The sequence below is a fragment of the Poecilia latipinna genome, unplaced genomic scaffold, assembly GCF_001443285.1.
Source record: "Poecilia latipinna isolate Pla-1442-1.1 unplaced genomic scaffold, P_latipinna-1.0 Scaffold1422, whole genome shotgun sequence".
NCBI lineage: Eukaryota > Metazoa > Chordata > Actinopteri > Cyprinodontiformes > Poeciliidae > Poecilia > Poecilia latipinna.
Genome location: NW_015114038.1, coordinates 228,922 through 244,860, shown reverse-complemented (window position 1 = coordinate 244,860; position 15,939 = coordinate 228,922). Strand labels below are relative to the sequence as shown.

The window sequence follows — 15,939 nt, the reverse complement described above, 5'->3', positions numbered from 1 at the left end:
TCCTAAGGATTCTTTATACTAGCTCAAAACAGTTATGTCATGTGTATCACAGGGTATGTGTGTCCAGCTCATATATATTCAAGCTTTGGTGCTTGGGCCGTGTATCGGTTTGGATTTATGTTGTTTTTGTTTTTGCTTTTCGAAGGTCTCCCCTTCTCTTAACACCGTGATGAAGGCGCCAGTCGAAAGCACTGAGGAGAATGGAAGGCGGGCAAGAATGCTTTTAGAAACGCTGCGATTTTCAGCAATGAATTCCAACTAACCAGTGATTATTAGACCCAGCAAACTATTAAATTTCAAGGAATGATTTCTGCTCCTTCTGCACAGCGGAGTAATTTATTTTTGTTTCCAATTTTCATTTGATTTTGATTAACGTGGTTGCTTTTGTTGAAGGTCATCTGACAAAAAGGAAAAGCGCAAAATAAAATATCTGGACTTGAAAATTGTTGGGCTGTCACACCATGTAGACTAAAAGAACAACGTCTACCCCATCATTATGCATAGGTAATAACAGATTGATATTTTAAGTAAAGATGTGAAATTATATGTTTCCTCAAATTTAGAAATCAAATAAAATGGTTATTTTAAAATCCACCTGGCCTTATAGTTCTGAATCAATACTATGACCTTTTGATTTAGGGACTATCAATGCTATGCAAATTTATAGAATGATTTGTGGAGTTAGTTAATATCTGTAAATAAGAGCATCAATAAAAAGTTTCCAAAGGTATTTTTATTCACACATATTGAATAAAATTCATATATATGAGTTAATTTGTATGATTTTGACACATATATTGAAGTGCATTAGCTCATAAATATCATGTTATGGCTTACACAATAATTGGAAACTTGGGTAATTTTTGTGTAATAGAGCCACTGCTAAATGGCATCCATGTCACAATATCAAGGCAAAAATGACAGCTGACCAAAAACATAAAGTAAATACATAAATAAAACCTGTATCACTAGTGTCTGATAGAACGATAAATTCTTCTCTCCACTTGAAAATACTGGGGGAGAATTGAACTTTGACTATGCAGCAGGATGACAACCCAAAGCAATTACTTTTTGAGATGAGGCCAGGTTGGTTTGGGTGACGTTTTTTCCTTAATAAAAAAATAATAATTTAAAAACTGCATTTTATTTTCAGTTAGACCATCCTTGATATTAATATCGGCAAAAAGAAAAGCAAAACTAGCGATGAAAGGGGGGAAAATATACACTTTTTTCACAGCTTTGTACCTTTAAATCTGACCTACATTCTTTTTTTTTTTTCTTTTTTTTTTAATACTTCTTTAAAATTAGATTAAAGTCTTCTCCAAAAGTATCGGCAAACAGATTTACGTTTGCACCCTGCCAAGTGGAAACGCACTTCTGTAATAACTTACAGTATGTTTACTGACACCCTTGAATTACCGGAGCAGCACTTGAGAGTCGTTTAAAGATTCTGTGCCCAAGCTGGAGAGACATATTTAGCCAGAAAACACCCACATTATTACATTAACTCCTAGCCCTTAATTCAATGCAACTGCGTCAATAGCTGCATTCCCAGACGATTACCAGAATAGGGGGTTAAAGGAAACCGGATTAGAGGTGCTTGATTTAATTACACCTCTTTTAGCATCAAGCTTGCTTCTTTAAATCACCTGTATTAAGGCAGATTCATAATTCATATGTTGAGCTTACTCAGATTTGCATTCACTTCAACATATTAATAGGCTTTTTCAATCAACTTAGCGCCTGCAGCTTAAGAGGATGTGATCACTTCATTTCTTAGAGCAGAAATATGTTTTTTTTTTCTTTTACTTCAGTCATACTCCAGTTGGCTTTGACAAAGTTATTACCACACTCCAAGCAAAACATCTCAAGGATAAACTCCCCTTGAGATTGTAAGGAAAGAAAAAAAAAACAAAAACCTGAAGTGCATAAAGTAGGCGTACGAGGGGGCAGGACAGCTTGATGAAGTGCGTGATGATGTGTCCATTAAAGTGCAGGCCAGAACATTAAACAGTATGGCGGAGTTTGTGAAAGGTCAACGCTCAAACGGGTTTGTAAATATTGATCTCCCCTTTCGGTCGTCGTGAACTCTGCTCCGGCATCCATCTAAATCCTCCTCTGTGCAGCGAAGGCAAAGAGAGACAAACAATGGGGAAAAGGAAAACAATAGGATGGAGAAGTAGCTCTCGCTGGTCATTTTATGTGAGACATTACTCGCCAGCGCTGCTTCACTGAACTCTCTGCTCTCCAGAGCGACAAGGGTTTCCACCTGAAAGCAAAAAGCAAAATATAAATAAGAAAGCACTTAGCAGCTTCATGATCAAAAAACTAATGAATCAAAACAATCTTTTCTGAAAAGATTGAACATTGAAGAAGATGGTGAAACAGGGAATAAGAAAAAATCTTCAAAGCTCACTGTTAAAGAACTGCAGTACATTTTTGAGAGTAAGATAACTGTAAGATAATTGTTTCATATTTATTTAAATATATATATACATATTTTCTTATAATGTGCCATTATGTTGAATTCAAAGGCTCAGTTCAGTCTAAGTCTTTTTGTTAGCTTTAATCCAGGGCATATACGACACAAGTCATGGTATGTCAGTTTATAGGATATTCTTCTGTCATGTTAAATAACTAAAACTGGTAGATGATGACCTATGAAAGTCTCAATAAATAAAACTGGTTCCAATAAACAAAAACAAACAAAAAAAAGAAATGTAGTCACTGAGAGACAAATATGTATGTCTTTTTTAGCTAGTATAAACTGCCAAAAAGTATGTAAAACAAATCATGTAAATCCATGAGAATCTCCTCAGAGTACACAAGGACTTTGTTTTTGCCGTGAAATTTTACCATCTCATACGTTGCTATTTGCTGTTGTTTCCGTTGCGTTTCCGAATGATCTTGTCCAATACTAGTGTTAAAGCCAAAACCACATTCTTTATGTATTTTTCCAGAAAGTGCAGTAATCAGGCTTCACAGAATGTTGAACAATGGAAAAGCAATGTAAAATCACAAGCCTACATATTGGATTTGTTTTATATACTGGAGATGTCCAGGGGTGAAACAAATCTGCTGAGAACAAAGTATAACAGAAGTTTATTGGAAAAAGAGTTGGATGATTTGACAGATTTGTAGAGTCAAATTACAACAGCCACTTCTGTTTAATATCTTTACCAGCAAAACTACCACATATTTTCTTGAGTGTTAATTTGCAGATCATTGCGGCAGTGTTTCCCTGATGTATTCTTTCTTAGTTCATCCTCTAGGTTAATGCTAAATATTTTGATTGTCAATCATTTATGCGCTGCGTAATCTAACACATAAACTGGCATCCCATGTGGATCATGTACCTCAGACATTGAGCCGTTTGTCTTTGCTCCTTTTTTTTGTTTTGTTTGTTTGTTTGTTTTTATGAATATAACTTCTGCTAAATATCCCACTGGCAAGAAGCGGCAAACTGAAGAAGATCTTACCCAATCAAGGATTGTTTCCCCTGCTGTGGGAGTTGATTAAGTCTTGTGCTGGTGAAGCTGAGCCTACAAATCAATTTGCACCTCACACAACAGCCTCGGCTCATGCAACTATACGTTTGTACCGACTGAGATAAAACAGACTTCCGCACTGTTTGCTATACTTTTCAGGAAGCGTATTCCCTCTCCATACATGCTCAACACTTGCATCATGTTTCTGAAATGACCGACCAAAGCTCAGGCTATTCAGCCTGTTTATTTATTTGAGTGTTTGAATTAGTGAAGTTTTACATCATGTCGTGTTTGATGCACAGCAGCATCACAGCGCCTTTTATGTTGTTTTTCAAAGTCGAGGAGTTCTTGGAAATGACCTTTTCTCTGGTTTTCGGTAATTATGAAGATTTGACATTCCATTTTTCTAAGTGTGAACGTTATGCGTCAAACTGCATCAGCACATCCCGTTAATTTTCTGCTATGAGGAGCAAGCCAAGGAAATGTAGGCGTTTGTGTTTTTATTTTGCCAAGTCGTGATTTGGATGTACCAAAACTTGTCTATTTTGACCTCCATGAATGTGCAAAAATGGAAGTGGAGGATGCCGAGCTCCTATTCGCCGAAGCATTAAAGCTGAAGCATAGACAAAACTATTACACACCTGTAGTACCTGATCAATACATAAAAAAAATGCGCTCAAAAAGCACATTTTGAGCTTCAGATTAATAGCTTATGCCTCCTGCTTGTTTCAGACCCATACGATGACGACCTGAAGGTGAAGACCCAAAGGCCACGATCAGCTGACCTGCCAGGTGTGTTTCAGGCACAAACAGGTGAGTGTTAGGAATGTGAGGTAGTCTTCGCTTCCTGGAGCAAATGAAGAACAACTTGACCTCCGAAAGTTGTCGTGTACCTGAAAAGTTTCAGTTCTTTGTGTGCTTGCACAGTGGGACGACTTAAAGAAGATTAATTACAGACCCATTCGAAAACTCTGAATATTTTCGAAACCCATTTGTTTTAGGAGCTTTATCACCAAGTGAAAGATGTTGCATATATTAATTACCCACAGATGGATGATTGGAAGCCTTTATTTTGGTTATTTATGGTGATTTTCCACTTACAGCTAATGAAAACATTAGCATAGTAACATTAGAATACTACATCAGTCCATATTTTAAAAATAGAGAGACGTATGCTTAATGAAAACTGTATTTAATACCCACCTAGAGGCTGTTATTTTCAGAAGCACCTCTTCCCTCACTCAGCTCCTCCAGACTAGCATCGGCAGCAATTAGCAAGATTATCATATGAACTACTTCTCACTCCAATGCTAAAAAGAACGATTGTAAACTACATAATGGAGGACCGTAGTTGTGATCACATCAGAAAGTGTAGGAGCTTTTTGAAGGCAGAGGCCAGTTTTAATTCATCAAATTCTTTTAAGTTACGATTGATTTACATGCAGCATTTTTATAACAACTGAAGGTTGCATAGTTACTTTATTGTGCTAGAAAATGACACTAAGTGACAGGAAAATACATAATACTTCCCACTTAAAAACCGCGTGTCATTTTTCTTCCATTTCTCAGTTGGGCACAGATTTATGTTGGCGTATTCGATACCAGCCTAATGAATAACACTGTAGCTTGTAGTTCTTACAAAATGTCGAAAAGTTCAAGACGTTTGAATACATTTGCAAGGCACTGTATGTGGTTTAAGTTGAGACTTCTAGCATTTGAAGAAAAGATAACACTTTCTATCTTAATGAATCCAATACTTACCTGGGCTAGGATTCATGGAGACAGTCGTTTCAAAAAGCCACCGCTGTGCTGAGGAGGGAGAGCCTATGGAGAGGGAAACCCCGGTTTCCATCTTGTCCTTCTCAACTGCTCTCCCCTCCTGCTCTTCCCTGCTCCTCCCCTCTCTTCCTCTCCTCCAGGCACGTGTGATGAGCTTAAGCCCTGACTCACGGCATGTTAATGAAGATGTAATGCGATTAACGGACATGCAATTAATTCGATTTCCTCCTCTGCCGTGTGATGACGCCCCGATCAAAGGACAACGAAGCTCATAAACAATTTAAAAGGGGGGGAGAGGAAATTTACAGTTGTGTTCAATTGTTGGTTTCAAGGGCATAACTGAGTGGGAACAATGGGACCCTCGCCACAGCTGGCTGGAGAACTGCACATCAAGGGCGAGCACTCGGACTTGTATGGGTGCTAAAGATGTTTTTCTATGAATTATGATTTGAAATGTATTTATTTTTTTATCCTTCAGACTGCTCAGATAGGATTTCTTTTCCTCGACAGGCCTATCTGCAATGATGACCTACATCTTTTGTCTTTTTATGATAATATTAGTATCTTTCTTCAGATTTGGATCTCGCAACAATGCTGCCACGCTCCATATGAATCCAGGTTGTGTCGTCCATTTTTTTTTTTTCCAGAAGTCAATCGTGTTTCAGTTGGATTGTCAATTTGATGAGTAACAAGCGAAATAAAAATACCAGTGGAAATAATCTAAATTTTAAAATATAACATGTAGGGCTGTCAAAGCTAAGGCGTTAACCACAGAAGCAAAATTGAGTTTAACCTTGTTTTTTTTTTTTTCTTACACACAATTAAAGCACAGGCTTTCATACTTCATGTTCTGTGCTGTAGTTTGAATGTTATTCCTGCTCTGTTTCAGTTGTTTTCTCTATACGCCATTAATTAAAATAATATGCCATTAATTAAAATGTCATCTCTGAAAACAGCTCCACTCTCTCTCTCCCCTGCTGTCCACCTCTTCTACTCTTCTGCTCTACTCTGTAAATGGTGCTCACAGTTTACAGGAGGAGGAAATGGGAAGATACCCAGAATTATTTCACTGTTCTAGACAAGAACAACATGGCAAAAACATAATTTGCGTCCGTAACGGATGGGTTATCCAACACTAAGCCTCTATGAACCAATGAAAACAACATGACAATGGTTAAATACAAAAACATCAGACACAAGAAATAGTCCCAGGTTATGCCTGTTACATCAAAAACGATGTACTCTAAACAGCAGGTTTAAAATCTATCCATGGAAAACATTTTTGAGCTTGATCTAAATAAGTTCTGCAGACTTTTATGACTTTTAGTTTCAATAAGCTCTTTCTAACAAATCTTCCTCAGGAAAACTTGTCATGACTTTTTGGATCAGTTTCCTCTGTAAAGTCTGATTTTTTTTTCATGTTTTTAGGAGCATCAAACAAATACAAATTTTGAAACCAGCACAAACATAAGACGTATCTTTTGCAATGTTCTCCATTTACTTTTTGTAATCCCATTTAAAATCAGTTTTTCTCCATTATTTGTGTTGTTTCAATGCTCATTGGATTATTATGAACATATTCTAAGGTTTCTTAGAAATATGCAGTGAATCACAAACTATGGCCAACATGTGATTTATCACAAAGTATTGTAATTGATTGACAGCCCCTGTTACAGAGTTGGTGTTAAGCAAGTGAAATAAATAGCCTGACTAAAGAAAACATTTTTTTTTACTGCAGTCATAAAATGTTAATCTTAATAGTATCGTGAGCATAAAATTGAAGAAAAAAAAACCTAATTTCTTCTTAAAAAAATGCACTATACCCAATATTTTCACCACATTTCTTCTTTTTCTATGAAATCTTATAGCCTTTCGATCAAACGATTTCCAGTACTCTCTTGTGAATGCAAGGTCTCTCTTCCACTTAAGGAACATCTGTTTCTTGGCTTTTCTATTTCTCAGTCACTTGTCTAACTAACACCAAGCCCCTGAGAATATTGGACATGTTTTTCTGTTCTTGAGCTTGATGACTCAGATGGATGCCAGTTGACAGAAATGCAGGCATTTTATTGCTCTTGACTTCCCCTCTATAGATCGTTTTTTCTATACTTTGGAAGATGTATAAAGGTAACTTAGTCATATATAGTAATTTAACTAAGAGATAGATTTAGTCAGTTAACATTGTTTACTAAAGAGAGTAGTATGATTGCCAAACAAGAATGGCACAAACCAATATTATGAAGATGCAAAATTAAGACTTTTGTGAGGTTTGTTTCTTGGAATGAGGTGTTTGTGCTTACAGCAATATTAGATTTTAAAATTGACTATGCAATATTTTTAGAACTTTCTTTTTCTTTTTACTTGCTCCAGTTCTCCTAACATCTCCAAAATGGATTCCACACTTTAACCCATTAATAAGAGTACATCCTACCATCCAAGCATATTATCGTTGAATAGAAATAGAAAATATGGCACTCTCTTTGATCTAAACATAGCATAACTTTGGTTAAAAAGTGAAAGATAAAAAACAAATATCCAAATAAAGACTTGGGCTCATTGAAAAAACAAAATGCAGAGAATCGTCTTTCAACCTAAACATTTCCCTCCTTAGGTGATCCGGCGGCAGAGGAGTGGTCGCCGTGGAGTGTGTGTTCTCTGACATGTGGGCAAGGCTGGCAAGTGAGGACGCGGTCCTGTGTCTCCTCTCCTTATGGCACGCTTTGCAGTGGTGCTCTGCGGGAAACGCGCATGTGCAACAACACAGTTTCCTGTCCTGGTGAACCTGGAATCATAAGTACAGGTACGGCAAACAAGCATCTCGGCTGCATTCTATAAAGGCCCCGTTGGAACCTATTGGGTTTTTTGTGCTTTTTCTTTGCATTTTCTTAATTGGTAAATTTCCTGACATTGTACAGTGCTCTTACTTTGAGAAGTCCTCCTGCTGCCTGCTGAAAATGTCCCTCAATCTTGCACTCAGCCAGTGAAATGCAGCACATCTCAAAATGTTGATGTTTCCTTTTGAGTTCTTCTTCTTTTTTTTTTACTTTTGCGCTTCTTCACTGATGCTGAAAATAGATGAATTTGAGTCCTCTTAACACAGCTATAACGTCCATGCCAAAGACTGTTGTTGTCAGTTGGCATCGTATGTTCAGTATGAATGTAGTACAGTGCGGTGTGCATCATGGATCAACGTCGATCAAGCTAGAAATACACCCGATTCTGGTTAAAAGGTTAACTTAAAGTGACGTTCAAACTCTTTTTAGTTTTAGTTTGTCGACTGCTCCAGTAGACCTAGCACTTCTCTGAAGTACACAGTGCATTGCCCCTAAATTTAGAGATTTCACTCTAAACATAGCTCTCATTTTCTATGATTTCAATAACAGCCAAAATGGCCACACATAAATAGACGAGAATCACTGATTGGTGACGGACGGATTGCCTAAACTTCAGTGATAAGTCCTTAAAACGTAAAAAAATCCAACAGCAGATACTATCTTTGTTTGAGTTTAGATGTAATCACTTTCAATTTAGATAGACTGACAGCACTATTAGCGAGGTCAATTCTGCTTCTCTTTGATTACCAGTATATACTGGTTTTTGTTCGACGAAAGGCTGAAGGGCTTCCAGTCCAGAACTACTTTGATTGGGCTGATTACAGTTGAAACTTAGATCTTGATGAGGCTGCAGAGCAACCTTTGTTGTTTTACCATACTTGCATTTTTCTCTCCAGTGTTGTTAGTCATGTGGGCCCCTTTGACAATCTTATCTATTTGTGATTGTTGCGCAGAAATCTAACTTGCTTATGTTGACTTCATGTTGATCATGTTGACTTCACCCCTCAGTATTGAGAAACTGCAACATAAGATAAAGTTGTGAAATTCCTTGGAGAATCAAAAGGAAGTCGACAAATACTTAAAAGAAAGAATTTAACAACTTAATTGTATTTTTCTGATTATTCCAGTATTTTCTGCTTTTGATATATTCTTTAAACCAATTATGATCTGTTCACAGTGTGCTACAGATTGCTTGCAATATTATGAATACTAAAAGCGTTGTGTGCATACAAAGACTGAAATTGATCTGTTTTCCTAATTCTAGATAAGCTTCATTTTGGCAGGTTTCCTTGCATTTTTGTTTGGGTTTTCTAGACGTCCTATTTTTGCACCATTTGAAGTTTCACATAGGATTCAAGTGTTGAGTGTTTACTGATCCAGCCCTCCTCCCCACGAAAAGCGAAAGGGAAAATTTGCCTTCTCTTGTCAGTGCATATGCTAATCTTGTCTTTATGCAAATTTACCAGGCCGATTTGTATGTCTAAGCACCTCATTTCCTATTCCGTGTCGATAGTAATATCCTCAGCTGCTCCTTTGATGGGATATTGGTTGCTGTGTTATGTTCCGTTTATTATTTCATTTTGCCCTCGGTTCCTCTGATGTTTTCTGACATGGTTGTGGAGGGCTTTATTGGCACTCATGGGACTGCCAGAATAGGATTGCACCAATATTAAGTAAGTAGGATTGTTGGGATGATATCAGAAGCGCTCAGTGAACTTGCATTTGACTTTTTCTGCTGCTCCAGAAAGTGTTTGGAATGATTTTCTACATTTGTTTATCTATTGTCAACGCTGACAACAACACACTCTCGAAAGAGGCATAAATATACATGGAATGTATACAGATGCAAGCTAATTAAGAATGTCAGTAGCTACATTTTAGCTTGCGGAAAATCTCGGTGGCAGTTTAAGATACAGGAGATATTCATAGCTTTCTTCCCAGGCTGATGAGGCTCGAGGGCACCGCAAGGCAAAATCAAATTAACCTAGTTGTCTAACTTATTTACACACCCAGTTAAAAGTGAGATGGGTGCATGCATTGGGTAGACATCGTAAGAAAAATATGGGTGTGTACCGTGGTGAGCTAATGGCTCACCCGAAGGCAATTTCTGATGCTGTTTCAAGAGTTCTGTACAGCAAATGAGAGATTTCAGTTTTGTAAGGAGTCTGGGATGCATTTAATCACATGTAGGTCACCGAAAAGCTACAGATTTGTCAAATCTGAACTGGATTATTGTCCGAGATCTACGAAAACTTTATTCTACAAGGGAAAACAGTTGAAAAGAGGGAGATTGTGTCCTTTTTTTTTTTTATTTGAAGATTGCGACAAGCAAGAAAATCACTGTCTGTGGACTGGTCAGACCTGGATTGCAGTATTCTAGACTGATTACAGATTCTTAAAGAACCTGCTGCCCAGTCCAACATTTTCACAGGTATTGCTACTGACTGCAGGAGAGAGAAAATAAGAACTCAGCACTTTCTGATTTTTTTTTAACATAAAGAAATGTTTTCCAAAATGTTAACCAGGTAATATATGACCAAGCAACTCTATGCCAAAACTTAGTCAACAACTGATGAAATTCAAACTAAAGGATAAAGATACAAAGCTTAAACTGAAAGGAAACAAAGTCATTATAATTCAGCAATTTAAAATAACTAGCAGCTTTTTGTCCAGGGTAATAAGGACTAGTTATACAACTAAAGTGTATATTTCCTGCTCTGAAAACACTAAAAGTCTTTCAAAGCTAGTTGTGATTGTAATCCTTTTCTGAGTTTGTTGAGATGTGGCGAGTTTGTTACCCCTTCTCCCAAAAGTATTGTGAGAGTAAGTACTATTTATTGTCTGTAGAAGAGTGCAAACATTAAGGAAAAGTACTTTGGACAAAAACAAAAAAAAAAAAAAAAAAAGCCAATGGAGTGGAAAATACACATTTTCTTCTCTCAGCCTTTCATGGGGAAAACTTTTAAATTAATGGGCTGCTGATGATAAGTTTTAAGTAATAGTCTCTCTTGACAAAAGACACTCGGCAGTAATTGGTTTGGCAAATTAACTCTTTTTTTATTTCTTTTTTTTTTTTTAGTGAGTGTGATTGAGTATACGGTTTACATGGCCCAAAGCATGCGAGAGGGGTAGTACTTCAGCTCACATTGTATTACGCTACAGCTCATTTACCATAGATCCAGTGGCATTTAAACATTGGTGCAGCAATAGCGTATCATGAATACAGTCCATTTGGGTCAGTGCACAGTCAAATGGTACAACGCCACACTTCTAGCAATCATCCCAGCAATGGGCCGGGAGTGCAGCCAAGGATGCAACAATGAACTCATTACAGATTTATGATTGCATGCAAATGTACACACAGGAGCATTGACACATTAAAAGTGTATTACTGCCTCTTCTCCTCGAAAATAGTGAAGCAAAAATATCCAGCCGTGGTGTCAACCTGCTGTAAGAATATAACGACTGCGTCTAATTACGGTATGCTCATCTTAAAGTTAGGTAAGAGAGGGAAAAGAATGTCGTCATTTTCCTGAGATGTAAATTAGTGATCATATTTAACAGCTCCTGTATAAGCGGGATATGGGCTATTGTTATACACCGACTTATGATTAGATGATTAGATGTTTTTGTTCAGACAGGACAAACAACCATGCACGCACACCGCGGTGCATGGTTGTCCCATGCACACCATGTTATGTATGTCCCATGTCAAAATTCAACCAATCTTTGTCTGACATTAAAAGTTTGTGTGTGCATCCAAAGGATTTAACTACGAAACTAACCCCCCGCCCTCCACAACAGCAAAAAAAAAAAAAAAACAGGAAATATGTCAGACAAATGTTTTTTCACTGCCCTGTACAACCAGGCTAAATCTGATCCTACATAAATGTTTGAATATGTTTGAATGCTTGAGGCTGACAACTCTCCTCGCAAAAATAAACACAGGCCAAGAAAGCCGGTTCAGTATTTATATTCATCAAAATATGCTGGTACAACCGGTTCTAGATCAAAACAGGTCCCAAAGTAAAATCTGATAAATATGCATTGCATTAAATGATTCAGAAAATCTCAAATGCTCTGAAGTTATCCATAACTTTTACAGCATCAGGTCTTTTGGTTAAAGCAGCGCATACACTGATAACACGTTTTTTTTCTTCTTCTTCTGAATTTAAGGACATCTCACTATTTACCAGCTCCACATATCCCCACACTTTTTAAATCCCACTATCTTCCCTCTCTCTATCTGCTTTCTACTGCTGCTGCTCAGAGCGTTCCTTCACAGAGGGGCTTTAATTATTTATTGCAATGATTTATTTAGCTTTGCTCAACATAGAAGCTGCAATCTTCATCCCCCTGTCTCTAAGTTTCTCCAGCTTGGTCGTACACCCTCCTTTTGCCCCTCCTCGTCTCTACATCCTCCTTTATTTTGCACGCTCTCTCTCGCTCTCTTTTTCCAGCATCTCTTCAAATGCTCGCCCCTCTTTCCCGGACTTCCTCTCATCCAAGGGCTTTTTCCTGAGGTTTCTCCCTGAATATTTCAGAATGTTCTAATCCGTCTTCATGACCTCAGTTTCTAGATTCCTCAGTGGCCCAAACTATGTTTTGATGTTTCTTCTCATTTGTTATATTAACTATATCTCTCCTCTGTTTTTGCCTTATGTTGTTGCAAAATATTTTCTTCTTTTTTGCACCATTTCTTCACAATACGTTTGGTGTGTAAAACTCTAATGCATAGAGTGATTTGCAAATGTATTTACTGACTTTGATGTTTTTTGCATTTTGTCACAGTGTAACCACAAACTATACTGCACTTTTTTTTTTATAACTGACCAACCAAAAGCAGTGCATAGTTTGCAAATTAAAAGAAAATCACACATGGTTTCCAAAGTATTTTTACAAATAAAAGAGTAAAAAGTGTGTCGTGGATATTTTGTTCAGTTGGAAAATCATTATGTTATGATATTCTGCTAGTAGTTTGTCACAAGCCACAAAGTAACGCAGCACACTTGTTGATGGTATATTATTTTTTTTGTGTAATAGTTAGATGAAATAAAAATGTAAGATTTTAGACCATATGCAATAAGTTCTGGGTTTCCCCCAGTGTATCATGTGCCACCAGGCTTTACCTCTGTCCCTCCCATAGCATTATTTAAAGGTGTTCAGATATTAATCTTCCAGTAACACAAATTTTGCAAATTATATTTTACAATTTCCTGCCAACTTTTAAACACGTTTTTAACTCAAAACACAGCTGATTGACTGCTGAGCGCCCCAACCACCGGGCTTAGCAAGTTTTCTAGGGGAAACCTTGACGTTCATATAATTTTAAAAGCAAATGTCTCATCTATTTCCTCGTCTTAATTGGAGTTGCATACCTGCCTGCATGACTTCAAATACCACCGCCTATCCCTGACCTTCATTTATTTTATGTAATAACTCAGAGTGCAGCCCTACGCTGTGCCTTTTACTTTGTAATTTGATTTCAGCCTGGAGGTGAGACAGCCACCTCCATCCGGTGTCTTAGGGAATGTGCTCATGCTCATGAGATCTCTTGTTTCTCCCGTTCTCCGACCCCCTTTTTGCCTGACCCGGAATGCTCCATCCTTTTTTGCCCTTTATTTCCTCCCTTGCTCATCCCTCATCCCCATCTCTGTGTCCGTGCGTCATGTCCGTGGGTGTTCGCAGTGCATGGGCAGTGGGAGGAGTGGTCGTCATGGAGTCTGTGCTCTGTTACCTGTGGGCGGGGCTCCAGAACACGCACCAGGAAGTGCATGGATGGAGGTGGGGTGACGCCTTGCGGCCAGCCCGACATTCAGACCAAACCCTGCAACATAGCAGTTTGTCCTGGTTAGTACCATCCTCATTAACCTACTGCAGCAAGCCTCTTTCGCTCCTGATGCTTACGCCGCATGCCTTTGTTGTCGCATTAACCAAGCGTTTCATGTCTTCTGGTCGTAAGCTGTACATTTGCAAGCATTTGAATTATTATTTTGTGTTGTTCCATCATAGCCCCCTTGACAAAAATGTCCACTTTATGGTTAATATTAGATCTGACAAAAATATCTTATGTTTTATAAAATATTTTGAACTTTTATGAAAAGTCCCTTTGATCATCATTTTAATTGTTTCTCACTCTGAGATTACAAAACTTTTTCTAATTGGTAAAATTTCTTACTGCCTTACAACAACAAATGATGTCAATTTGCAACGTGTAAGTTTTGGTGTGCAATATAGCCAAATATCTACACAGTGTATAAAAACACTTCTTTTTTTTTTCTGTCTCGTCTCATTTCTGTTTTTGCTAAATGGAAGAATAATTAGGCAGAATTTTGGGATAGTTTTCTCTCTTCAAATTAAAAAGTTTAAACACAAATTATGATGATTTCAGGAGAAAAGCAATGTTTTGAGAAAAACAAACAAAAAAGAAAAATCTTCAATTTGCTTTTTGTTTCATCAATCACAAATGACTGGACAAGAGGCTCCAAGAGGCTATTTTATTTATTTATTTATTTTTTAAAATTCATGTGGCAATCATCAGTAAATCCCACTAAAACACTAAGGCAACCACTCCACAACAACTTGCTTTTATGCTTGAAATAAGTAAACATAGGTGCACTGGTAAGAGTCATAATAGTCATAATTACTAACGCAGATTAATGTGAATGAGGCTCATAAGTCTGATTAAATGTGTCTTTTAAAAATAAGCATTAACGGGTATTAATTACACTTTTCACATTTCTGGCTTAAACATAGTTTTTTGCGTGCTTCTCTTAAGTGAAACACAAAACAAAGACATGAAAGAACTAAAGAAGCGTCTTCAATAACATTCTAACTTATTGAATATCGCTGTAACAGTCTGAACCCATTTCGCCTGACAAAGTCTCATGCTGGCAGCAATTAGACGATTCTTCCTGAGACACTTTGACAGGAAACACTGTGCTCTTCTAATATGTCATGAGATCTTGTTACAGTCCCTGTAAATCCGACAAAATACATTTGCCTGAACAGCCTCGGCACATAAATCTTCCTAAATACATTTGTTATTTTTATTTATTTATTTATTTATTTTTTTGATCTTCAAACCATTACTGGATCTTCTTTCATTTTCTTTAATACAAAAATTTTTTACCTCTCTTCACTATGTGAAAATTGTCTTTTTTTTCTTCCCTTTCTACCTTCTTTAACGCAGCTATCCGGCTCTAATAAAGAAACGCATAGTAAGAAAAAGAGATTGCTTTGGTTAAAAGCTTACAATGTATAAGTGTAAGTTTGAAAATAAATTTATGAGGTTTTTTTTTTTTTTTTTTTTCCTGTTTTAAAGGTTTTTAGCCTGATTTTATACTTACGATACTTTCCAGTTCCATCTCTATCCGTTTTTGGTTTGGTTCAGTTTCCTCACCAGTTGGAGCTCAACTCTCTTCTCTGCTCTGAGATTATCCATTAAGTCTATTTCCTGTGAAAAAAAAAAAAAAAAAAAACTTGCAATAAGTTAAGAGTGCAGTTGTTTCTAATTTTGCTGTCGAGGGTGCCACCAGCCTTTCTTCCAGTGTGTCTAAGATTGTCCAGCTGAAATGTCTATCAGCCCAGAGTGGAGTAGGACTCGGCCGTGTTTGAGATAAAGTCTTAATGCAAAAGTCTCCTAACAATGGGTGGAGCAAGATTTGAACAGAAAGCCCCCTCAAGCAGCGTGCCAGATACGGCTTAAGATTTAAAAAGTAACACCAAAAGGTAAGTGTTGCTTTTCAACAATTTTTGATTGCAGAGTATTCTTTTGTTTGCGCTCGTGCTTTAATTTTTCCTTTGTCGGACTGTGTCTAAAATGATTTCCATCACAA

The 15,939-nt window shown here is 37.3% G+C and overlaps 1 protein-coding gene and 1 long non-coding RNA gene across 2 annotated transcripts in view; one reads left to right on the top strand and one right to left on the bottom strand.

Annotated features, from left to right (window-relative positions):
* adgrb2 (adhesion G protein-coupled receptor B2) overlaps positions 1 to 15,939 on the top strand; it is a 315,878-nt gene that overhangs the window by 149,323 nt on the left and 150,616 nt on the right. Inside the window, exons 3-5 of the mRNA XM_015056969.1 lie at positions 4,221 to 4,301; positions 7,879 to 8,067; positions 13,790 to 13,951. Of these exons, the coding sequence (XP_014912455.1) occupies positions 4,221 to 4,301; positions 7,879 to 8,067; positions 13,790 to 13,951 (432 nt within the window). The remainder of the gene's footprint in view (positions 1 to 4,220; positions 4,302 to 7,878; positions 8,068 to 13,789; positions 13,952 to 15,939) is intronic.
* On the bottom strand, positions 1,795 to 6,644 carry LOC106962511 (uncharacterized). Its single transcript, XR_001427986.1, has 3 exons — positions 4,692 to 6,644; positions 2,215 to 2,269; positions 1,795 to 2,118 (listed from the first exon to the last, which is right to left on the bottom strand). It is a non-coding gene; the product is annotated as an uncharacterized LOC106962511 (long non-coding RNA).